General features: G+C 47.6%; 2 protein-coding genes and 2 long non-coding RNA genes across 8 annotated transcripts in view; 3 read left to right on the plus strand and 1 right to left on the minus strand.

Annotated features, from left to right (window-relative positions):
• The window catches only part of dhps (deoxyhypusine synthase), a 39,429-nt gene that overhangs the window by 11,833 nt on the left and 3,016 nt on the right, over positions 1–24,580 (minus strand). For 3 of the 4 annotated variants that reach the window (XM_068653349.1, XM_068653348.1, XM_068653350.1), the window contains exons 11-12: positions 22,043–22,127; positions 1,954–2,126 (exon numbers count right to left, since the gene is read on the minus strand). In XM_068653349.1, the coding sequence (XP_068509450.1) occupies positions 22,123–22,127 (5 nt within the window). In that variant the 3' untranslated portion in view covers positions 1,954–2,126; positions 22,043–22,122. The remainder of the gene's footprint in view (positions 1–1,953; positions 2,127–22,042; positions 22,128–24,580) is intronic. The other variant, XM_068653351.1, reaches the window with a different exon arrangement.
• Positions 187–10,366, plus strand: LOC125983321 (Na(+)/H(+) exchange regulatory cofactor NHE-RF2). Of its 2 annotated transcripts, XM_049744467.2 has the most exons (6): positions 188–705; positions 1,187–1,483; positions 7,102–7,329; positions 9,158–9,311; positions 9,378–9,496; positions 9,568–10,366. In XM_049744467.2, the coding sequence occupies exons 1-6, from the start codon at positions 499–501 to the stop codon at positions 9,724–9,726; spliced, it is 1,164 nt and encodes a 387-aa protein (XP_049600424.1). In that variant the 5' UTR covers positions 188–498; the 3' UTR covers positions 9,727–10,366. The 2 variants fall into 2 exon arrangements, with proteins under 2 accessions (XP_049600423.1, XP_049600424.1); XM_049744466.1 differs by having other exon boundaries at positions 187–705; positions 9,158–9,496.
• On the plus strand, positions 11,827–13,481 carry LOC137841032 (uncharacterized). Its single transcript, XR_011088342.1, has 2 exons — positions 11,827–12,182; positions 12,507–13,481. It is a non-coding gene; the product is annotated as an uncharacterized lncRNA (long non-coding RNA).
• Positions 14,689–23,149, plus strand: LOC125983333 (uncharacterized). The gene is made up of 2 exons (XR_007486685.2): positions 14,689–18,247; positions 21,393–23,149. It is a non-coding gene; the product is annotated as an uncharacterized lncRNA (long non-coding RNA).

Here is a 24,580-nt window from a genome sequence, read left to right on the forward strand (position 1 = left end):
TTCAAACCATGCATAATGCTGCACTGACTTACAATAATATGTTTTCTTAGGCAATATTTGGCAAAGAACCGCTGTTGTTTAAAAAAATAAAAAACTTGTTTTTACATGAACGTGGTATGTTTTGTCCCACACGGAGGCAGTGTTGCACCATTTGTGCTTTGCGATGGAGGGGGTGGGTGGTGCCGAGGGCCCCACATGGGCTGTTGTCACGGTTAGACGTCGAGGGGAAAAAGTTGGAGCTCACTTGTGCATGAACATCCATCATGTTGCATTGGAACCTCCGAGGATCACATTTTGGAATTGAACACTCCGCCTTCTCTGCTGGCTTATGAATGCACGTTATCTATCTATCCTCTCTGTGGATTGGAACACTTCTGAAGTGTTGCTTTGACTGTGGCAAGCGTGCGTAAATTGGCAGGTATGCGTTCTGACTACTCTTGAAGCGGCAATTTTTCCAATCAGCTGAACTCTGCGAAAGGATTACAAGTACAAGCGGACATGGCGAGCGAGAGGAAACCGAGGCTTTGCGCCATGACAAAGGGGGAGCAAGGCTACGGCTTTCACTTGCACGGTGAGAAAGGCAAGACCGGCCAGTTCATCCGCAAAGTGGAGCCCGACTCGTCTGCAGAGGCGGCGGGCTTGCGCGCGGGGGACCGTGTGGTTGCGGTCAACGGGGTCAACGTGGAGAGAGAGACGCACCACCAGGTACAAATATATGTATGTGTGGCGAAAATAAACATTGCCCGTACAACGGATTGCGCAATTTGGGCTCCCATTCTCTGCTCAAATGTCAAGAACTAATCCAAGCGAGAAACGAAGCACACGTGCTTCATTTACCAAACATGCATGCGATGATGGGACGGGTGGGCCAGCATGTGACCCCCGTGCCCTGGGTTTGACACTGGTGATTGCTTCCGTCTCTAAGAATGTGACATAAGAGCCCTCCAAGGACATGAAAGTTAGCGTTCACAAACCTGTTGATCAGGACTGTTGTGTGAAAATGCCTTAAGAGTCATTCCGGAAAGAGGCGTCACTCGCTTATGACGATGGACGTGACAAAGTTGTGCCGCTCGTGCAGTCGGAAGATTGCAACATACTGCAGATAGAGCCGTAGAGAATTCCTGCAGTTTGATGAAAGGCCAAAAGGTGGCCATCATTGCACTTTGTCTCTCTCCCTTTCCTCAAGGTGGTACAGCGAATTAAGGCTGTGGAAAATGAGACCAGATTACTGGTGGTGGACCAGGAGACGCACGATTACCTGCGTAACCTGCGCCTCACCGCCACCGAGGAGATGGCCATCCCGGGAGAGGAGCCGCCTCCCCCGTTCTCCCCCCCGGACCCCCCGGGCCCGACCTCCCCCAGCAAGGACAAGCTTGAGGACGGGAGGAACGGCTCTTTCATGGTGGAGTCCATGTTGCAGAGGAGTACGAGTTGCCAGGTGCCCAAACACACCAGGAGGCTGCCATCATTGGCTTCCAAGAAGGTAAACACCGATTACAGTCGCACGTATCTGCAATTACGCACCACAGGGTGGGTGACTCCAAAGGTTCTTGTTTGTCCACAAAATGAACATCAGGACACCCATAAAAAAAGGTTTTTTTTCCCCTAATACAGTTTTACTACTCCTATTCCCTATAAAAACACATTTAAACTGATTCAAACAAAATGTGGACTCCATATTTGACAGAAAATGACAGAGGGTCGTCACTGTCCAATATTTTTGGAATGGATTATTCCATCAATTAATCGGACACGATTTTATTTGCGTTTTAGAAATGTTTTCCCCAATTGTTGTTTGGTAACCAATTCCGTTTCTTAAGCAAATGTTTATTTGGTTTCAAAAAGTAAACAACTTCTTGAGGAAATGATTTAACAAGTGTATGGCTTTTACTGAGTTGATGCGAGCGCTTCAAATTGTTTCAAATGTTGAAAATGGTGATGCGTGTATCTTACTTTGGTTTATCCACATCCAGCTGACGCGCCGCGCCGCGCCGCGCCGCTCCGCTTTACCACCGACGAGCTTGTCACGCACGCAGTGCGTGCAAATCCTCTGAGTGGCCAGAAGGCTTTTTTGAACGTCTTCCAGATGTTTTGTTCCGCAAACTAGGAAGTTCAGACAATGTGACCTTAAAAAAAGAAAGGGGGAGCATTTGATGTTAATTCTGCAAAAGAGCAAATGGGCCGAAATGCGTCTTTGTCGCTCACACAAAGCTAGAAAAATGCAACATGCGTGCTGGCGCTAGATAGCTTTTCCACAACACGTGTTCTCACTTAGATAGATGTTCATACGTGACAAAGAGACATCCCCTAAATTCCTCTCAGCTTATCAGTTCTATCCGGAATGTGGTTTCCTTTCGCGACCTGTGGAGAGGAATCCCGACCAGTCACCTCAGGGCAATTGTCAACAAAATATAGCTTACAACTTTCAAAGAATGAATGGAAGAAAGGTTTAACCACATCTTAAGGCTTGTCATTGTATCAATTTAGCTGCACAATGGCTCCAGTGATGCCGCTTCAAAAGAAATATTCGACCATCTGTTTATGCTGACACAGCACATTTTGGCTCATGCGTGATTGCTAAAACGTCCGTGCGTCACTTTCTCCAAAGAACCTTTTTTTACCTGCCAACGTGAGCCATATACGTATAATGCAAAGGAAAGGCAAACCGATAGATAACATGCACGCTCAGCATATATTCCGCTAGAAATGTTCCTGGCGCTTGGATCGAAGGTGCTGCTGTTTTGCTGAAATTTGTTCCACTCCTGATCTCCTTTGCCAGATTTGTTTAAAGTTAAACAGGATGCTTGTTGCTAGGGGCATATTGTTCCGAATCGCAATTAAACACGCTGGAAAGAATGTTGACATTTGTTAAAAGCCGCACGTTAAGTAGAAAAGCGTGCTCCGAGATTTTGCACGATTCATCCGGACAATCTGTCAGTGGTCATCATCACTTCATCAATAACCAGCAGGAAGTCCATTTCTTTCCAAGACATACGCTCCCATGTCATAACACCACTTAAGGAGGTTCCTTTAGCTAAAAGTAGTCCTTTGCCGCCATCTCGTGGGATCAAATGTCAAGGAACTGGCTTGAAGTGAGTTGAGTAGTTTCATTCGGTTCACAATAGCGCTTTGGCGCCATCACAATACGCAATTCGAAAAGGTTTTTGTGTTGCTGCTACACGTGCCTGCCTCATGACGATTTTAAAATACGTCCGGTTGTGTAGCGTGCACAACAAAAAGATAAATGCTGGGACCTAGCCTGGCTGCTCTAACATTATAATAGACCGCTAAAGTAGGAAATGTCGGGTTGCTATGGCAACATCAGAGATGCTGATGTCCTTATTCCAAGCCAGTGTGCCATTCATACTATTTGAAGCCCTTTTTATAAAAGAAAAAATAATAATACAAATGATTACTTTAAATATGGATTATTATATGAGCTGCCCACACAAAGTGACATTATAGAATGATTTAGCGGTCTATACTGAAAATCATATCACCTCATCTGGTGCGGAAATACACGTTGCGCCCGCTGCCGCACAGCGAGAAAACAAACTTGCTGACGGGCAAAGCGGCGCCGTGGAACGTCTGCCAACTACTGATAACAAGGGTGTGAACATGTGCATGACATCAAAACGACGGGTGGGGACTGCATACAAAAAAACATTTTTCAAGAGGGATGGCCACTGAAAATATTTGTAGTTGCATTGGCCTGATCCCCCCCCCCCCCCCCCCCCTTCAAATAACAACAGAGAGGTGACTGCCAATTTGAAAAGCGCCATGTAAACAACGCGTAGGGTCGGTCAGGTCAGTCAGTGTGCTCTACAAAGAGATTTATTTCATCAAGAGCTCAGGAGGCGGCGTAAGGCCGAGCTGTTCCACAAACAAGGCTTCTCATGTTCTCTGGCTCTCCCAAGCGCTTTCTTTCCAATCCCCCTCTTTGTTCATGCTTTTCTGCTCTTCTCCATCCATCCATCCATCCATCCATCCATCCATCCATCCATCCATCCATCCATCCATCCATCCATCCATCCATCCATCCATCCATCCATCCATCCATCCATCCATCCGTCATTTCCTCACGGACCCCTCTGCAATTGGCCTTGTGCGAGCCAGTTCCATTTTCTTTTCGAGTTGAGCAACACAGACAGCAGCAAGAGAGCAAAACAACTTGATTTAAGAAAAGCTTTTCCGTTTAAGAGCCGCGTCATATCGGTACGGTTTAACCCGTCGGCGCTCAGTTCCCCGAGTGTTGCTACGGCAACCCACGGTGACATTTTGCCCAGTGCGCTGGCTGGCTGGCTGGCACCGCTACTGTTGCTTTCTCTCTCGCATTAAGATGAGCAATGCAATCCTTGCGGTACTTTTAATGACAGTGAACTTTCCAGTAAGTCGCTCGCAGCCAGCAGCTTCGCTAATAATGATTCATGGAAATGTCAATACGAGGAAATATAATGTGCTTTTTTTAGCCTTTTCTTTATTTGTGTAACAACTTAATTATAATAATTCAACAATAAGTCTAATAATTGTATTAATATGACTGTCGTTCAAGTGTTAATTCGATACAGGGGCACCTGGACTCATGGGCGGATTGACTTTTTCGAGATCCAAGCCGTCGCTGGGACTTTGTTACAGCTGCAGGGAATAAATAAAGTTATATTGCTGTTGTGGGGGGGTTGGGGGGAGCGGGCACACTTCCTATGAGATCTAGTTATTTGAAATATGGACAAATAGATCCAAATGTCTAGTGGTTATGGGTGATATTACAACTTTAAGCTACCACTTGATATTTACAGTTTGACACCCACGGATGGATTTTTTTATTTTATTTTACATTTGGGAATTTCCCCTGTGCTCAAAGGACCTTGCGGATAAAATGAATGTTCCTCTCAATGGGGATATTTCGATACAGCCAAATATTGGAGTTAGAAACGGAGTAACCCAGGGATCTTATTCAGGGTTTTGCGCTTTTTCACATGGCCGCGCGCAACCCAAATCTTTGTAATATTCTGCTTTTGAAACATGGACAATGAGTTGGCGTTTGCACTTGGGCAATCCCCGGCATTCAACAGCAACCATTTCACAAGATGAGAGTTCTATAATGTTCTCAATTGGGCCTTAGGTAACTGGAAAAACTGGCCAATTAGTGCAAGGATTGATGCCCACGGGGTTGACTTGACTTGCCGCAGCCAATTGTCACAGCGCAACACCAACACGTCTGCTATTCTGGACTGCGAAACTCTTACATCACAATGAACGATTCAACAGAAGCAACATTGACTTGAAAACAGAGAAAAAGAGAACAGCTGATGGTGTTTTTACCAACCGCGTTCAATAGTTGGGAGCTATACAAGAGTGTTGGGAGGATTGGGCACGAGTATTGCTGACAGTTCCGTTTTTTGAAATGTATTGATCGTGTCTTGGAATCACAATGACATTATTTTTCAAAAGCCAGTCAGTCAGTCCAGGAGAACATGAATGGATGGATAATAGCAGCTGCTTTCATCTACTTGTGCATCGGAATGCCTGAGACAATTGACAACATGTCTGCTGGGATACATTGTGGTCTTGGTGCTTTGTTTTTAATCCAAACGGCATGTACAGCAGACAAGGAGACAGACAGACAAAAAAAAACCTCATGTCTGACATGTTTACCCAGAAAGAAACAAGAGGCTCATTGTGACATGAAGTCAAAGGAATTTAGGGGATGAAAAGACACACCCCGTGGACGCTTGAATTGCACGTGTGCGCTTGTTTTGAGTCATGCTGCATTGGAAATCAGCTTTTTTCCAATCACCTCAAAGTCTCAAAGCCTAAGCAGATAACCAGCTGTTTGTTTTCCCAAAGTTTTGCTGACAACATGGGAACGCAACATGTGAAAAAACACTGGAAGGAGGCCATGTATCGGACACCGAGTTTTGCTCTCACCAACCAATCACAGCATGGCAATATACGGCGAACCGACTTGCAGCTAATATCTGCCAGCACGACCGACTCCAAAGTCACACTACATTATCTGTGACTTTGAACGTGTGTGGCATTATATATTTTTTTCATTTTCGCTTAGCTGAAGCCGAGCGCTTGGGATGATGTCTGGCCCCTGACCTATCTCATAAATCATGACGTCAACCAAACACGGTTACGGCATCGCATTTCAATCTCCCCGTTGGGGGTCTGTTGCCCGGGCGCAAATGGCACGCCATTCTCTTTTCAGTCCCGGATCTAACCTGTGACTGATGAAAGATGGCCGAGAGCGAGACCTCGGGGGGTGATCGGTGGGGTGCTGCGAGTCGTGCATGCGGGGCAGACTGAGGTTACATCGGCTCGCCCCCGGCCCCCCAACCTAATAACTCCCAGCTGCGCAGTGTTTATCCAAGTGGAGTTCCATAGCTTTTCCCCCTCTGGAAAGCTCTGTCAGGTTGCCCAATCTCTCAATTGTGCTGTCTTCAATTGCTCTTCTCAATCCTCCTGTGATGATGTTCACCTCCCTCCGTCCCACGCACTCGCTCCCTCCCTCCCTCCCTCCCTCCCTCCCTCCTCGCCGTTTTCCTTCCTGCGCTCCACGTTTCTGCAATTTGTTCTCCGATTCCCACTTTTCCAAACACAAAAGACTTGATATTGCTTTTCTCCTGTGGAAGATCCAGCTCTGTTTCCCACTTCTGGCAAGGCAGCGCGCTTCCAGTCAGGAGGGACAATCCGAGGGGCTCAAATGGAACCATATGTCACCGTATTTGCTGCGGCTGCTGCTGCTGCTGTTTTGCATTTGTGATAAGCCCACAGGAAGTTTTAGCTTTTGGGGATAAGACGGCAACTTTCCAAGCGAATCACTTGAGGAACATTTCCACCAAGCAGAAAACCCAGTAATATCTCTCGTATCATTGGTGATGGGGAGGGGAGGGGGGAGTGATATCATCCTGCACTTATTTGTGTAGGCGGTAGATCAGTGTGATGATGTGGTCACAATTATACAACAACTATCCTCCATGCTGGGAGTCTTGGCAGTGATATGCTGCAAATGGACACTCGCTGTCAACTCGTAAAAAAAAAACAAAGCATGGCAGCATGCAATCCTTGTAAAAGTGTGTGATTCTACTGTTTCAGGAGGTTTCCGTCCGCGCCGCGGCCCCCACCCAGGCTCAGTCCCGATCGCGGCTCCACGGCGACCCCACCGAGCTGGCGCCGCGTCTGTGCCACTTGGTGCGCGCCGACACGGGCTACGGCTTCAACCTCCACAGTCATCGGTCCAGGCCGGGCCAGTACATCCGCTCGTTGGACACGGGCTCGCCTGCCGACCAGGCTGGCCTTCGACCTCAGGATAGAATCGTTGAGGTATGAAGAGCTTTTTGCAAATGTCCAACCGCAAATACTCAAAGACTCTGCGGTCAATCATTTTCAGTTTCGGCATGGGTCCCATTCTCACCCGGCGCTAACTTTAGCCCCGCCCCCAAATAGAGAGCTCATTAAACAAAGTAAACGTAACACGTGACCGACCACTTGATCACATTTACGCAGTATCGTTGAAGACAGTCTCCACAAGGGGGAGCAAATCCCCCGAAGAACCTCATTCCTTGTTAAAAATACGACCAAGAGGAAGAAAACAAAATGCTAGCATTTCTAAAAATGCCCGCTTGGTTATGAAAGTCATTATGAGATGTCTATCATCACCATTATCATCATCAAACCAAAGTGCAGGGAGCGAACAATAAAAGGCAAAGAGCTCCGATTGCTGTGCAGCTTACAAGAGCTCGGCCGACCGACCGACCGAGCACACGGCTTATTGAAAGCAGATGGTAGCCCGTGCGCACAGCGTTTAAAGCAATTACAAGTTCTGGGGTCACGCCTGCGTCTGCCAACAAGACCTGAGATCTGGATTTGGTCTGCACTGTATCAATGTGGAGATGGAGGGGGGGTCAGATGGTGTATATAACATTTTTTGGGGGTCATAAATCAGCCTCCTGAAGGAAGTTGACAGGAGAAGTCATGCAAAGGACCGACTTGAACTGGCCATTTGGCCACTAAAAGGGAAAAAGGATACTAATTTGCCCAGCATGCAAAATGAATGGATTGCGCATGGTCCTTAAAGCTAAATTTCGCCCATTATTTTTGCACTCTAGCAAGGACTTTCATGTTGTGTGTATTAAGCCGTCACATCAAAGTTGATAGATTGTAAGAAAGACTCTCCCAGCATTCTCATGACCTCTCCGGGTTCAAAAAGTCGTATTTTTACACTACATTATACTGGGAGGGCAGTTGCATTTTCAGGATTTAAGGGCTTCAATGAAATTGCAATCGTCTCATTTGCAGGCAAAGTATAAATAGTTTGATTAAAAACAAATTGATTTACAAATGCAAAGCAGAGGAGTGGGTGGGGGGGGGGGCATTGAGCAGATGGCTGTCACCTCTTCATTTGGATGGTGACTCTCTCCCTTTCTCACACGCACGCACGCACGCACGAAAGGGCTGCTCAGGTGTTTCCCTGGAGAAGCAGCCCCGTTGCAACAGCACATATTAATTATCCCCGAGAACAGAGCGCATTGTCATGTGCGGGATGCAGCGTTAATGAAGGCCTGCAAAACACGACACCTGTTATTCAACTCATGACCAAGATGCTCCTTTATTCTATTAGCAGTGCAAATTAATAAATGAACAACTTATTTACCTTATTTATCCTGAAAGACCAGTTACGTTTGTCAATAGATTTGATGCAGGCCGTGGTGATAAGCACAAATCGAGGTGCTCCTCAGGACAAAGACATCCGAAACCAGGCCCGAAACTAAGGCGAGCCATTAATCATTTATGTCCATGGCTAACTGCGCATGTTGTCAAACTACCTGACACAGGGAGGCTCAGGTCTAGACGCGGCCACAGGCGCACCGAACCCGCATTCGGAGGTCAATGGCACCCATGCGCGTACCGCAATCAATCAATACAATATCCATACAGCACGTTTCGTATTAGAAAGTGTGAAACGCAGCAGGTAGGAACAGAAAACAAAAGCCTCCCTCCCACACACCACACCATAGACTACAGCTCAGTCCTACGTGTAGTTTGACAGTAAGTTGAACTACTACGCCCCCTATTGGGCTAGTAAGAAGGTGCGGGGGGGAAAACAGATTGCTTGATCCGTTTCTCCCCTTTCCGACATTTTGCTTGTTAGGTAAACGGCGTGAACATCGAGGGCATGCGCCACTCCGAGGTGGTGGCCTTCATTAAAAAAGGAGGCGACGAGACCTGGCTGCTGGTGGTGGATCCCGACGCCGACGACTACTTTAAGATGAAGGGCATCGTCCCCACCGTCAGCCACGTGAAAGGTAAAAGGTCAGCGTTTGATTGCGAGCCACGTGCTCGGAAAGTACGATATGCATCTGCTGTGGCAGATTACGACGGTCCCTCCGTCTCCAACGGATCTCGCAGCCCTCTGGTGAACGGCAGCTCCACCTCACATTCCATCAGGTCAACCGCCTCGGACCAGAGTAACTACGGCAAGGGCCCGCAGGTGGGTGCGCCCGTCGGCTCTGCCCCAATATCTGCTTTGTGACTTCCAACTTGGTTTGCACGGTTCTTTAGCCGGCTGGCGACGAGCGAGGTCGATTTTCGGACCCGTTCGCCGAGATCGGCCTGAGCGCCACGGCGGCTGAGGAAAAGCGGAAGCTCCACGCCAAAGAGAAGAGGCGGGCGCCGCAGATGGACTGGATGAAGAAATACGAGCTCTTCAGTAATTTCTGAGGAGATGCTTCCAAGCCGAGAGGAGGACAAACAAACAATGGATTGGAAGGAGCGACTCCAGACATCATTGTAGGATCATTCCTCTACTTTAGCGGACATCTTTTTATGTTTAAATAAGCATCGTCATGGCAACATGGAGTTCACTGTGACAGAGTGCGCCGCCCTCCACCAGCAGAGGGCAGACTTGCACCGCAAATACAACATCCTCTGCCGGAGCAATTTTTTATTTTTTTTTTAATTCATAATTTGCCCTATTTTACGGGGGGGGGGGGTTTAAAGCAAATAAGGCTGTTGCTAAAGGCGCCCTGCTATTGAAGACACAGTATTACTTTCAAACATGTGTTTTTGAAGGAATTGTCCAATTTAAAGGTAACAAAGGCCTTTAACGTTATCACTGATGACATCAAAACTACTTGGATATTATTTCGTATGAAGCCGGGATTATTTACACTTTATTAATGAATCATAAGAATGAGAAAATCTGAAGATATGAAGGAAAATAGCACCTATGAAAGGCTGAAAGAAGACTTTGGCTTTGTGACCTCACCACCATACTGTTTATCAGTTACTGTACATAAACTTGGTCCATTCAAGTTCACAGTCGCAGAAGACACGTACGCAATAAAGGCCACTTTCACGATCCAGTTTGTTCCCTTCCTTGTTAAATATGTTTTGAACTACGCGTGTGGCTTAGCCTGACTTTTGTTGAACTGAATCTGCCAATGAAGCGAACAAAGGGAAGCCTGTCAATGAACGTCGTCTGAAGTCAGACGACGTCAGCTAGCTTGTCTCAGCTCAGCCATGCTTCCAAACTTCTATGAGGGATTATTTCATGCAGCTGTCATGCGCATGCCAATGTGTGACATTTAATGTGTTGACACCAGTGCGTCTGAAGCGGAGCCGCTCGCACGCTGGAAAAATATTCCCACTGCTTTCTTATATTACACTGAATTTTTTTCCTCTCCGATTGAATGTTTTTGTCGTCTGTCTGTCCTTGCACGTTTTGTCACTTCAGAGGAGGATTAGGCCCCCCCCCATCTTGTTCCCAGAATTCTCCAGCAGACAGCTGCTCGGCCGAGCCACGTAAAGGTCAAAGATGTGTGCCATTGTCTGCTTTGCACAACACCAGTTTTGTTGCACAGCCCGACTTGGAGCTTTGTGGACAACAAGCCAAATGCTCTTTATTAGCGGCGCACTTGATATTTCAAACGCGCAGTCAATACCGACAGCACCTGGGAAATGGATTTGGGGTCTGGATGAAACGTAAGCACAACCAATTCAGATCTGATTTGATGCGATGTGACAGATGAATAAAAATTCCCAAATGGGATTTTCCTGCCAAAGGCACAATCTGGATGTGATCTAGATGAAACTTGGTTTGGCTTCACACTTTCAGAGCCTGCATACACAATCATTTCTTATTTTAAAATCGGGGGGGGGGGTTACACGGCTCTTTTTTGTCGTTGTTTATGTGCCCTGCAGTTACCTGGAGACCGACCGACCGCTTTGGGGGATATCCCAACAAAAGTCAAAAGTTGGACGGGGGGAAAAATACGCCGATGAAACACAATCACTCCACTAGGTGGTGCATCTTCCTCATTTAGTTTCCAGGAAGTAGGCCAAACTGCTATTAGGGTTGTATGAGGGAGGCTTTGATGAGTGACCTTTCCTTTCTGACAAGATCGAATCAAGCTACAATTTCGGCCAGTGCCAAGACAGAGAGAGGGCACAATAAGAAGGCCAGGTTCTTGTGCTGAAAAGCTCTCTTCATGCGTCTTTCTACCTTCTTCCTCAGTAGAGGTGGCAAACGTACTCCGTCGTCTTGTATTGGCTCAAGAAAACATCTTGCTTCTTTAAATAACTTCAATATGGAAAAATCACCTTTTTTCCCAACAAAGCGAGCTGGCGAGCAAAGCTAACTTTGTTCATAAAACTATCCCTTTCTATTTGCCTTCATAAGCGTCCAGAGGGAGCTACAAGGCTATTTATAGTGTTTCCACACACACACAAATGTGCACCGTTTTCAATTTTGCGCACCTGCCCCTTCAAAGATCTCCTCTCGGCCCTGGGTTGCTCGGCCCACCGCAGCTTCTCGGTATGTTCAAACCGCGTAGTCCCACCCAAGATAGGGGCGCCACCCATTGAGCAGTGCCAGGGCTGCCCAGGATGGGGGGGGGGGCGAGCGTCCCCATGACAACTGTATGTTTTTGTTAGCACGCGTGAGTCAGACAAGCAGTGAGTCAGAGTCAGGAGGAAACACACACACACACACACACATTCATACTCCGACTTAGTCAAAGGGAAGCCAAATAAGGACAGTTGCAACAATGTGCACGCAAAGAGCAAATGTGAGGGCACAAGGAACCGGTTGAGGTTATTTGTCCAAAGACAACACGGCAAACAAATTTCAACTTGATGAGTGCATTTTGGAAATAAAGGACAAAGGCCAAGGGCACGTGAGTGGGGCCCGTGTGCCCGTCCCACCCACCCACCCACACACAGTTACGCCCGCTGTGAGCACACCTTGGCTCAAGCAGCCATTTATTGTGCGACGCCCACACATTCTACAAGCACCTGGTTTTGCTCAGCAAACAATGTGCCTATTTGATTTTGGAAAAGAACAACAAAGGCAAAGGGATAAAAAAAAAAAGTGTTAAGCTGAGTGAAGAGCAGGTCATGCTTTAAGATTGCAAAAGCAACGAGTAGCTTGGCAATTCTTCTGATTTGTCATGTTGAGCCGTGGTGGTGCGTGAGAACTTTTTTTTTTTTTTTTTTTCTAGGGGCGCTGAGTGGCCTTTGGGCTCATGCAAGTATCGCAACAAGATAAAGACTTGGACACGCATTAATGGGTGACATTAGGCACGTCTGCACTTTCAAGACTCTCTCCAAGCTGATTTGAGGAAAGAAGACTCCAGCTTTGCCATACACGTACATAGTTGACGTCAAAATTAAAGTAGGGATTTTTTTTATTTTTTTTTTTTAAATGTGGTTAACTTTTTTACACTGTGTCATGGGAATCTGTTAAAAACTCAGTAGTTGTTTCTTTTTTTTTTTATTATTGTTGTGAAGCGACAACATCAGCAGCAGTTAGGTTTGCCAGTACACTTTGTTAATCTCGGATATGTTTTTAAACAATTGCCCTTATTATCCCAAGTGGAAAATTGTTTAAAAAATTGCAACAAATTAGAGGACGGCCGATATCCCAGAATATCTTGTTTTCACGTTTTTTTGGTGCAGTTTTGCGGTTGTAATTGCAGTGGTATAAAGTAAGCATCAGAAATGTGCAGTTTTTAATAGCGTTCTCTGAACTAAGGGGTAGTTAAGACTTTTCTTTTTTTGAACATCTGCTTGATTTTTACTTAAGTGGGTCAAGGCCCGCAGAGCACAGGAAAATGCGGCTCCCATCTTACAAATGCTTTCCTTTTTAATCAACTAAATTGAGCCAAGCGGAGCGCAATATTGATGATCCATTTTGTGCTATCTAAGCAAATCAAATATCACCTGCCTGCCCTCCAACGGCTGTTTTTACTGTGACTGTTCCAAGTCAAAGCCACACCTTGTTTCAGAACAAACTCTGGCTTTGTCCTCCCTTGCGCAGCAGGTGAGGAGTAGGCACGGCTGGCCGCTGGCTGAATTTCACGCCTATAACTTTAAGGGGGTGCGAATGATGAGGGTCAGGGGTCGCCATTAAAGCGGCTGGGAAACGGCGTGGAGCCGGCCAGGACGCCATGCGGTGCGGCGCGGAGACGTAAAGTGCGTCGGGATCAGGGAGTGTGATTAACGGCGCCACGTGTCACGCCGAGTGATGTCACCGGCCCGAACGGAGGAACAGAAACGCCATGTGGCCGGCCGCAGATAGACTTCCTCTCTTTCTGACCAACAAAAACGCATTGCACGTGACAATGGAGCCCAAGCTGAGCAGCCACAATCAATTATCAGTAGATATTATTCAACTGGATGTGCTTCCTCACGTAGAATTTTTTTTGATTTTTCCCACTAATGAATCCTCCTTGGCTTGTAACAACACGGCTAGCAGTCGTTTTCATAATCCAACCCTGCTGCGTGCGGCAAGTACCAGCGTTATCATCCTTGAAAACATGCGCCCGCCGCCGCCGCCGCCAGACCAAAGTCTCTGTGAAGTTTATCTGTTCCTAATTCTTTGCCCTCGCTCGGCTTGATTCATCTCTCGCCCTGATGATGAGCTCACCGTGCCTGCCACACAATCCAGTTGGGTTTCATCTTGGTTGGTGTATCCTGGGAACTCATCTGCTCTCCGTGTTTCGGCACCCGCCAGACCCCCCCGATGGCCGCCCAGCTGGCCGGCCGCACGGGTGGTCGAGCGATTTGACGGATGGATAGACAAAAAGGCAGACGGGAAGTTGGAAGGAAGGGGGATTGACGGACGGAAGGACGGATGGATGGCAAGAGCGGATCGCCTTTGCGACTATTAGGAGTGTCAAAGAGAGCCGATAATAGTTCCAGATAGTTCCAAGACGGCGCTGTGGGGTTTCCCCACGACAAGAAAAGTTAGAACAATGGAAATTTCAAAAAGTACAAAGAGAGGATAGGCCGAGAAGAACAGACTGGATTTGTTTCCCTGAAGGTATTTTTCAGTTTTTGCCTCCAGAAGGTCATCGCGCATCCATTGCAAATTTGGCCAGGATTCATCCGAGTTGTAGAACACCACCAAGTGCACAATGCCATTTGGAATCACAGCCCAGCTAGCTGCAGACGTTCAGCAGAGTTAGCTGCTCGCAAAAGCACGCGCGCACACCGCTCGAGTTGCCTTTTGTCTGCCGAGTGTCACTTTACAGGTCATGGAGTGGCAAACGTCAGAGTAGCACACGTTTGGGGAGTGGAAGACAACAAAAGGGCCGCGGCACACAAAAGCATGTGGACTCATCTCCAGCGCCAAAACAACAAGCCAGAAAAGGCCCCGAGGCCAGCCGACGACCAGCGAGAAGTTGCCGTGCGGCGTCAGGGTGGAGTTTGCAAAGGTGCTTCTACTATTTTTAGCACGCCCAGTGGGAGAGGGCCATATCAATTCGAGGGGGTTTTCCAGACCACTATATTTAGTGTTGGGATGTGTACAAAAGAGAGAGCTGGCCGCTAAAGCCGTTCCGACGGAAAACTCGGCATGCACTGGGTCGGTCGCCTGTTGACTCCCTTTAAGCAACATCGGTGGTTCTCTTGAACAGCCTCGCCACTGTATTCCCAATCTTATTATGTATGACTCAGCCGCTTGCGCAAAACACTGAAAACGGCACCGACCGCTTTCCGGCAAATCAGCCAAAGAAGCAGACACCGCAAATCACACACGCGATTCTTTCCAAAGCGCGGCAAACATGGCCGACCCACGAGAGGAGAAAAGAGCAGAGCGAGGCGGGCGGCTGAAAAAGCAAGAGCGACACAGCCGTGTGGCCTCCCTCGCTGAGGATAATAGCGTGCGCGCTGGCTCGGCCACACAAACGGGAGAGAGCCAGGCTGGGCCGGGCCGGGACGCGGCGAGCGAGCGAGCGAGCGAGCGAGCGCAGAGCCGCAGTGACGCCATTGTGGTTCCACAGTACTTCCTGTCTACCGCCACAGTGTTTGTATGTCTTGTCTCCACGGTAACTGCCAACACATAAATACCAGAGAGAGCAGAGCGCGCGCACCCACGAGACAGAGAGAAAGAATAAGGACAGCAATCAAAGTCAAGTGAGTCAAGTCAGTCAGCGCCTTGGAGACGGCTGGCGCGGCAGGCGCGGCTGGCGCGGCGGCAACGTCCAATGCGTGCAAGATCTTTTTTGTGCACTTTATGACCCTGCCTGCCGCTCGCTTTGTGGTGAGCTGGCCGTATAAAAAGCAGCGAACGGGGATGTTCAGGGCGGAGTAGCCGAGGATGAGGAGGGAGCTGACAGTCGGAGGAGGGAAGGCCACCTACTAGCTGACAGCTTATTGGCGGGGGGGGGGAATGAGAGGCTAAAGAGATGCTAACGAGCTCAACCCTGATTAAAAAAGAAAAACGGACACAAAACAAAAAATTGGAAAGTGTTGAGGTTTGTGGCACGGGTTCCGAATAAACACGTCATTCAAAAAAATGAGCCGAGTGAAATTTTCCTCCTATACGAGCAGATCATTCCGCTCAAACGAAGCAACGCATTCCTCCATTACGATATTTCAAAGCGTTACATCAGCCTGAAGTAAGTGCCAAGATGGCTGCCGTATCGATGACTGGGAGGGGCGCGCACCTCGCCTCATCAGCTCCCACCGTAAGCTTCACTTTAGCATCTGCTATATGACATAGTGCTGGACTTGCACGGTATGATTCAAATGACAAAAAAAAAATGTTTGCTCTCAAGTGGCGAATTTGGGATACGAGTCCTTCCAAAGTAAAGAGGGGGGGAAGATGGAATTAAACATCAGAATATGGCCTCTTCCAAATGTGGACAATACGTATTGGACATTTCATTTCAGCGTATACACAGACTGACTAAGTCTCAGCTTTTAACCTTCAAGTTTCCAGCTACGGGCCGCAACATTCAAAATTCACAAGCTTGAACTTATTTTGGTGCAAATTGCACCGCGTGCGGGTTGTTCCATGAACGTACACAGATCCATATCGGATATGCGTGTCACTTGAAATGTAGACGGAAATAGGCGGTCAAGGCCAAACGTGCGCGAGTCCAGCACGAAAAGGTCCACAAATAGTTGACATAGTAACAAACGCTGTCCAAAAAAAGGCTACACCTCCCATCACGAGATGCTTGGCCCCAGTCAGTCACACACGCTTTTTTTTTTTTCATGTTCTATCAAGAACGACTACAAACATTTTGTGAAGCCAACGGATTAATTCAATGTTCATTAGGTGAAAAGTTCAAATGCAATATAGCTCGTAGCTTTTATTAGCTGCATCCCTCTCGGGGATTGCCCTTCAAATAAAACATTTGCTGCATAATTTGAGCTGACAGCACATAGCAACTGAGAGGAAGTGTTATTATTTTTATTTTATTTTTGTGCCCCAGACATTGCGGCCAAGAATAGTGCGGTACGATGACTCACTCACTCACTCACTCACTCGCTCGCGCACCACCGATATGGTCAGCTAGCTTATTAGCTCACCTGATTGGCCGACGCACTTGTATCCAAGCATACCAACTGAAAAATTAGGCCATTTGAACGCTTTGTTTTGGTCGTGAAATTTAGACAATAATAAAACAACAACAATCTTTTGAAGGTTAATGTACATAAATGTGTCTTCTTGCGCATTTAGGAAGCCAATCCTGATTCCACTCAAGCGGGAGTGTCTACGTTTGGAGGGCATTGTTCAGTCTGAACTGTCGCTTGGCTAATCAAAGCGCCGACTGTCAAAAATTAGAAGGGAGTGGAGTGGAGTGTGCGCAGCGTGCCGCCGTCCGGCTACAAAAGAAAATACACAAACTCATCAATACTGCTTACTGCGCAAGTATAGCAACTGCTCGCTACGTCTCGTCAATACAATCAAGCAAACTAAAGTGGAATTTGCGTCAAAAGAAAGGGCTTTGCGGTCACGCGTCACCTGACTTGGCCTCAATGCATGTGTTGCTAAGAGACAAGTCAGTGTGTGTGCATGTGTGTGGAAGTGGAATGCGTGACATCTACAGGGGCGTAGTTGCCTGTGTGTGTAGGACTTTGTCGTTCTCACACGCACACATGTGCACAAAGGCTCCGAGGGGAAGTTGTAAAGTGGCTGGCTAATGGCGCCCCTCACAAGATTGTGAGTGTTTCAACGCATGTGCATGTGTGTGTGTGTGTTTAGCGTAACGTCGCAATCATAGCAGGTATAGATTAACCAATACGTCACAAAGTGCTGATTGTGTTACCCGCGAACAAATATTTAATCATTTGTCCGGGGCAAGGATCAGCAACGAGGTGCCTGCAGGTAAAAGCTAAGACCACGTGAGTCGCCCGTGGCTCTGCCCTAAAAATAGCTCACCGGTGAAATCAATACACAGACCCTGTCCAAAAATGAGACATTGATAGTGAAATGGAAGTTTTCACAACTCTTATATTTGAAGTCTATATGGATCAAGGGACTCCAAGCATCTCATCATGTTTGTCTGTTGAACTTGTGCACATTTCCTGCCTGCCTGCCTGTCCGCCTGCAACTGCCTTTGCTCATTTATTAGCGGCTGTGTGGCCAATTAGCTCCCTGCCCCCTTTCCTGTGGGGGAGGAAAGCGGGGGGTACTGCGAGACACACGGAAGGGGAGGTCCCTTCTCGTCTGACATCGTCATAAAGGAATCCCCTGGACTGGACCCAGACCCGCCCACTCGCTTACTCTCACCCCGTCTGGCTCCCAGACGCACTTGCGTTCACACACACTGCTGTCTGCACTGCTCAAGGAAAAAGAGAGAGGGACTGGACGCTGGGGGGGGGAGAGCAAAAGAGAGAGAGAGAGAGAGAGAGACAGAGAGAGAGAGAGAGACAGAGAGAGGCTGACATCGCCACACCACCGGAGAGCAACGGGAGAGCAAAGACAGGAGTAACAATGTTCTCTCAGGTAGGTGCAGCATTGTTGCCGGCCGCCCGGCCGCAGCTCTTTTACAAGCCTGCAAGTCTGTACACTTGACTTCCTGTTGCGTGTTGAACTGTGCGCCCTCCTCGCCAAGCGAGCGAGGGAGGGAGGTGGGCTGGCGTCATTTTTGCAAAGGCTGCAACCTGTTGATAGGGGCATTTCAGTCCTCATTCAAGTGCGCCGCTTTGCTCTCTCCTATGCTCCGAGTTTGAAGCGACTACATGACAAAGGTCACACATCAATCGTTTCTTTGAACGGGAGGGTTCCACGTCTGTCTGCCAGTTTGAGCTCCACCCTTGCCAATGACATCATTGGCTCTCCTCAACCTGTTTGTCCGGCTTCCTGCGCAACCGTCGGATGCGTGTCATCGTCTCGGCGGCACGGCTCAAAGTAGCTGTCGGGATGCGGCTGGAGTGGCTCAAACATTCCTCTCGTTGTTCCGAGGCCTCGTAGGATCTCAAACGTCCATGAAAGGAAAGGACTTTTTTGGATGCTTTCTGGAGGCACCGGTCCACACCAAATTGGAGCTTATGAGAGCAACAATGGCCCACGTATCCCATCAGGGAAACATTTAGATGAATGCTAGGAAGGCACAATTCCTAGGAGGAGGGAATGCAGAGATGGTAGCAGGAGAGGGAAAGGGATGGCGTAGTGGAATAAAAGCGTGCGTGCGAGTGCGTGCGCGCACGTGTGGTTGATGGCAGCGGGGCGGCTGTGGACTAAGTACAAGCCCGGTGGCGGTAACTGGCAAAGGATCGGGCCCAGGATAAAGTTACACGCAGCAGAACCACGAGTTTGGGGCAGGGCTGGCTCGTGGTGCCCGGGAGATTTGGCAAAATCTTCATGCGGAATCGCCATAGCTGAATGTCACCCGAGCGGCCCGTCCCGCTGATTCCCTGCCAAGTGCGGCGTGGAACCCGGAGTCAGCCTTTGAATGTCACCGTCTCGGTAATAATTACACCCTCGCACGCAACATGAAATGAATACGCGCGCATACCCAGACACACAGTGTGTGCTGCTAAGCCGGCTCCAGGGTGTGGCGCGGCACCAAGGTGTGTGTGTGTGTGTGTGTGTGGGGCCTCAAAAATCCACTGGTGCTGCGCTGCATTTTCACCGTGGTGAAGAAAAGCTCCAATGAGCCTTTCTATTGCTAAGTTCAACTTTGCAATCTTGTTCCATTAGCATTGTCAATATTAGCATGTGATATTATGAAAGTGCACTGTTAGCTGCGTCAAGCTGTTGGCGGCCCGGAGGTGCGAATGATGTCACATCAGCGTGTGCGTATTGCTGCTATTCTAGCCTTTATGAGGCCAAGTCGGGAGCCAGCGAACGAGCTAACGCACATGCCATGTTTGCCCAGGAGCGCCGCTGACATAAGCGTGTTTGGTTATCGATAGTATGGCGTGCGGGCCGGCCGGCCGACCGACCGGCCGGCCGGCGCGGGGCCTCTCTCTTGGATGCGCGTGCGAGCGCCAGGGCATCCATCGGGAGAAGATATGTGTTGAAACAACAAGGGCTTGGGAGCCAGCTGTCTCAACAGAGGCTTTTCCACTTAACCGTGTGCCCTTGTGTAAACGGCAAAGTCAACCCCGAAGAGGGGAGCGAGTCGCTGACAACGGCCGTGTGTGCCAACATCCTACCAAAGACGGTACGATACTCTGATTGACTCTTTTTAGGATCTTTTGCCGCCACTAGGTATGAACGAGGGAATATTCCAATATTCCACTTTCAGCAGCTTTTATTTGTTGAAAACAAAAGGGGGCCTAATGGTGACTCCTGAGGCACGCCGCTCATTTGACTACAATCGGCTTAAAAGCTCCATTGTGCCACAAAGCAGAAAAAGGAAAGCGGTAGTCGAATTGAAAAAACGTTTTTTTCCACTGCCCTAGTTGCCCTTCATGTCAATTTTCCACTGAGGTACATTTCCTGGCCATCTTCCCTCCGTGAGACTCATTTTCCCTCTTCTACGTTGAACCTTATGATTACATCTAACCATAATAAACGTCCCGTCCCGGTAGAGAGGAGAGGAGCGCGCGCGCGCCCGCGCACAAAAGAAACGGGACGGGCTCGAGCGTTTTGAGGTGAGGTGTTGGACAATGTGCGTCATCATAAGGGAAGGGAAGGGAAGGAACGGAAAGGAAGGAAAGAAAGAAAGAAAGGGAAGGAAGGGCAGGGCAGGGAAGGGAAGGAATGAGCCCATAGGCAAGAACAGCTGCGGGTTCGAAGCTGGGAAAAGCCACGGAAAAAATGACAAGGCAAAGAAAATAGCACCAGATGAGAGGATGGAGGGAGGGAGGGAGGGAGGGAGTGAGTGAGTGTTTGGGAGGAGTCGGCCGGACGATGCCTTTGATGGGTGTCGGACCTCAAATGACCCCGAGTTTATTTTCAAGCCACTCATGAGGACGCTTTATGTCATCAAATACAAAAATAAAGATTCCACTGCAAATGTTTTCCATAAAGTGTTGCATCTGAGTTCCTAAGTGGATCCAGCACGTTGTTACTGCACTTTTTGGAGACATTGTAAAGGCAGCATAATTAGCGGCTGCTTCTTACATAAGGTTTTTCGGAATCCACACCAAAGTTGATCTTTTTTAAGGGCATGATCATTCAAAATGAAACTATTTTGGGGCCGTGTTCGGCCTGCGCTTTTCTGCAGATTGGCGATAAGAGCGTCCCCGCAGACAGCCTTTCATTTAGTTGGAGTTTCCCCAAAGTGTCCTGCTGACTCATCGCTTGAAAAAGCAGCTCTTATCCAACGCAGGGCGGGCAGCACAATGTAGAATTCAGGGATGACCTTGGTTTTTTTTGTTTTGCTTACAGTAACCAAAAAAAGAAATAGCACGACCGACCGACCGGCGGGCGCGTTTCAGATGATTTCTTAAAGCGCAAGCTCCGCCGTCGGATGAAATAGCAAAGGCGACGTCTATTAGAGGAGAGGGAGTGCCACTTGACTGGCCACTTCCTTCGAAGCAAATTCTCCATTCTGTCATCGAAAAGCTATTTTTATAAGAGGACACGGGAAGTCTGGGAGTGAACGACAAACACACACGCACGCACGCGCACACAAGGACGCAGAGGCGAGCGATAAAAGGCAATGGTGACTGTTGTGTTGTGTTGTGTTGTGTTGCAGATGCGACCGCCACAACAATGACGACACTACTTCCCGTCGCAAGCCGTCTCTGTTGACCAGGGGAATTCCCGGCAGAGTGATTTTGGAGACTAAAGACTGAATCACATTGCCAGGGATTTCCAATGGCTGGCATGAGGAACGCCACGAGCGAGCGCACACACAACACACACACACACACACACACACCTTTGTTCTGGCCGTGCGGCGACAGGACTTAGCGCACATGTGAACAGAATCTACCATGTTCACAGTGGTTAAGTTCTGTCGCCACAGGGCTGCGGACTACAAGGGGTCGGAGGTCACGGGTTACTATTGCGTATTCTTGACAAAAATGTGGTTTTTATATCAATAATTCTCTCCCCCCAGCCCATTCACATGCCACCCCAGAGCAGTTAAAGGAACATATCTGACATGGACACTACATTTTTGTGAGCATTCACAAGACTATTAGAAGAACATGATTTTTATATGGTTTCTCTACAACGTGTAACTATTTTCAATCATTGCAAAACACAGTATTGATGTCGAAAAATATATCCCTCAGGTTTATGAAGTGATTATTTCTGCATTATTCGCACGACTGGTTGCATGCTGCTGTAAAAGGCTGACCTAGCTTTCGAAACATCTCGTGTGTACGGCGGCTGACTCACCGTTGTGTTATGACAATGTGGGGATGATGCGCTGCACCTAGCTTTACGGGAGATGGTATAATGCCGTCTGCTAATAACCGCTAATCTGTTGGAAAAAGCAAAAGGTCACCACTCTTGAAAGCACACATGTACAATGGTTTTTATTTTGCATGAATCAATTAGTTTGATGTGAAAACAAATAGTGTTTGTCTAAACACCCTATTGGACCAGTCTCCCGTGCCTGCTGTGCTGATAATCAGTGTGTGACGTCGGCTGGCTCAGTTCAGCAGGAACAGGGGCCTGCACTCTCATTTCTCAGATATGTTCATTTGAAGTGACACTTTCAACTATGACTTTTGTATTATTCACGTCTGCTTGATTACAGTCAATGAGGTCATTTGCGCATTGAAATAAATCTTTTTTGGACAATACGTGATTTGTGATGACTTCAAGTTTCTCGCTGCACCAACCCGATTGGAGCGGAATGAGACGTCAACCACTAATAAAGATTTCTTTAGCTGAAATGTTTGGCTCACTCTCAGTAAAGCAATACTTACAACAAAATCCTATATTTCTCTACAGCATGAACATTTTGCAGTATTTACATGGATGGTCTTACAACTGAGTTTTCTAATAAGCTGTGGAAAAATGACATGTGTAAGACAGTGGAATTGATTTTTTTTTTGTTTTCTTTTGCCAGTAGACTCCCTCTACAAGTGTGAAGTGTAATATAGTTTCACAAATACCGTGACAAAGCATCTGCGAAGGTGGGGGTTGCCACGACAACCACGGAAACACAGCTCTACGATTGCGACTGTTATTGCGCAATAAATCATGGCATGACAACAGAGCACATCCAAACAACATTGTCTACATTCAAATCAGGAAATGATTAGTGCAGTGTTACATTTCAAAAGGCATAGCCAGAGTTGTACATTTTATTTTACAATACTTTATTTTACTATTTGGTGGACGTGTGAAATGCAATGAAAATCTATTATATCATGTTTTAATAAACTATTATTCCGATGTCAATTATCGAGCTGTTTGTCCTTGCTGCCCTGCTATAGCAACAGCGTCACATGGGCCACTATGAGAGTAAAAAAATAAACTTCCTGTTTCTCAGCATGTGCCAGACGTTTTTTCTTGGATTCCCTTTTCATATTTGAAAGTTTACCTTTGTGCCAGCCCCTCCCTTGATACACGCACACACCCTTGCACTTACTCACCCGGCCAATGAGTTTACAAAGTACTCGTTGCCGCGGTAATAACCGGTAAACACAGCGAAGATAAGACGTCAAGGTACATTCATTCATCCTAATCTACAAATGACAGAGTTGCTAGTCTTTCTGCCCGCTGACGGCCATTTTGGATGGGAAAAGACAAAATTCGGACTGCAGCGTTAGTGCACGTCACGTACACAGCAGCGCTGATTGCTCCCAAGTGGGGGGGGGGGGGGGGGGGGGGGGGGGGGGGCACAGGCTGTCTGCTCTGTGCAGACGCCACACAACATTATCATAGCGTGACTCCAGCTCAGCGCTCGTACTGAAATCCAGTCTTTCACCTGAATCGTATCCAATCCCAACGTCAACTTAAAACCACTAAATACCACCGAGGGGGCTGGGGGGAATGTTCTGACCAAGTCAAAGAAGAATTTAACATGCACACAAGGGCCCATAGCTGACCTCTCAGCCTTCTCTGTAGTCCTTCCATGACACATTAGAGTGGAACCAAAGTCGAGTTACAACAAGCTGTTCTGTCACGCTGCTTGACTTCCAATTTCTAAAGTAGGAAATCATGTTATATGATTCAATTTGTTCCAGGCTCATAAAACCTTGAATATTGGTACGCTCAAGTGTTTGAATTTAAAGGTAACCACAGAGTAATAGACTCTTTCGTTTTGGGTTCTATGGTTACCGTCGCTACGTGATGGCAGGCATCATTCCAAAAAAAATTTAAAAAAAAAAATCAAAGACACTTATTGAAGTGACGACTTGGCGGACTTGAATGTTTGATGATTGCGCTGCGCGGCGTTTGGCAGAAAAAAGGGTCACTTGATACATAAATGACCTGAATGGAAAAGATGTTGGAGTGGGAAAGGAAAACCCAATTTTTTGTGCATGTGCGTGTGGAGCGCTTTAGGCTTAAGTTTTTGGGGGAAACTTGACTGTGCCCCACTTCCTATTCCATTGCTCATTTCCAAAAGCAAAAGAAGGCCAATATTGGCCAGCAACTTTGAACCACAATTAGGTTTTAGCTAACCTACGATAAAAGCAATTTTTTTAGGTATAACATAGAGAAACTATAGGTGGGTTAGAAAAACAATTTGAGGATATGGGAAGCGTAATTAGGCACAGGAAATATTATTGCCACAACATCAGACTGATTTATCACATTGGGAAATGGCTGGACTTGATTATGGGGCTGTTTCAGCACTCAGCGGATCTTAGGAGCTATGCTATGTATTGTGTCTGAACAAGTACAAATTCCAACATCAACAACGGCGTGGCGTGGCGTGGCGTGGCGCTTCTGTCAGTTGGGAAATCCCGCCAAACAAGT

Source organism: Syngnathus scovelli, chromosome 16 (assembly GCF_024217435.2).
Source record: "Syngnathus scovelli strain Florida chromosome 16, RoL_Ssco_1.2, whole genome shotgun sequence".
In the NCBI taxonomy this organism is placed as follows: Eukaryota; Metazoa; Chordata; class Actinopteri; order Syngnathiformes; family Syngnathidae; genus Syngnathus; species Syngnathus scovelli.

Coding starts and splice junctions, on each gene's coding strand:
- LOC125983321 (XM_049744466.1), top strand. CDS start 499: ATGGCGAGCGAGAGGAAACCGAGGCTTTGCGCCATGACAAAGGGGGAG. Junction 706..1,186: donor AGAGAGAGACGCACCACCAG/GTACAAATATAT, acceptor CCTTTCCTCAAG/GTGGTACAGCGAATTAAGGC. Junction 7,330..9,157: donor CTCAGGATAGAATCGTTGAG/GTATGAAGAGCT, acceptor TTTGCTTGTTAG/GTAAACGGCGTGAACATCGA.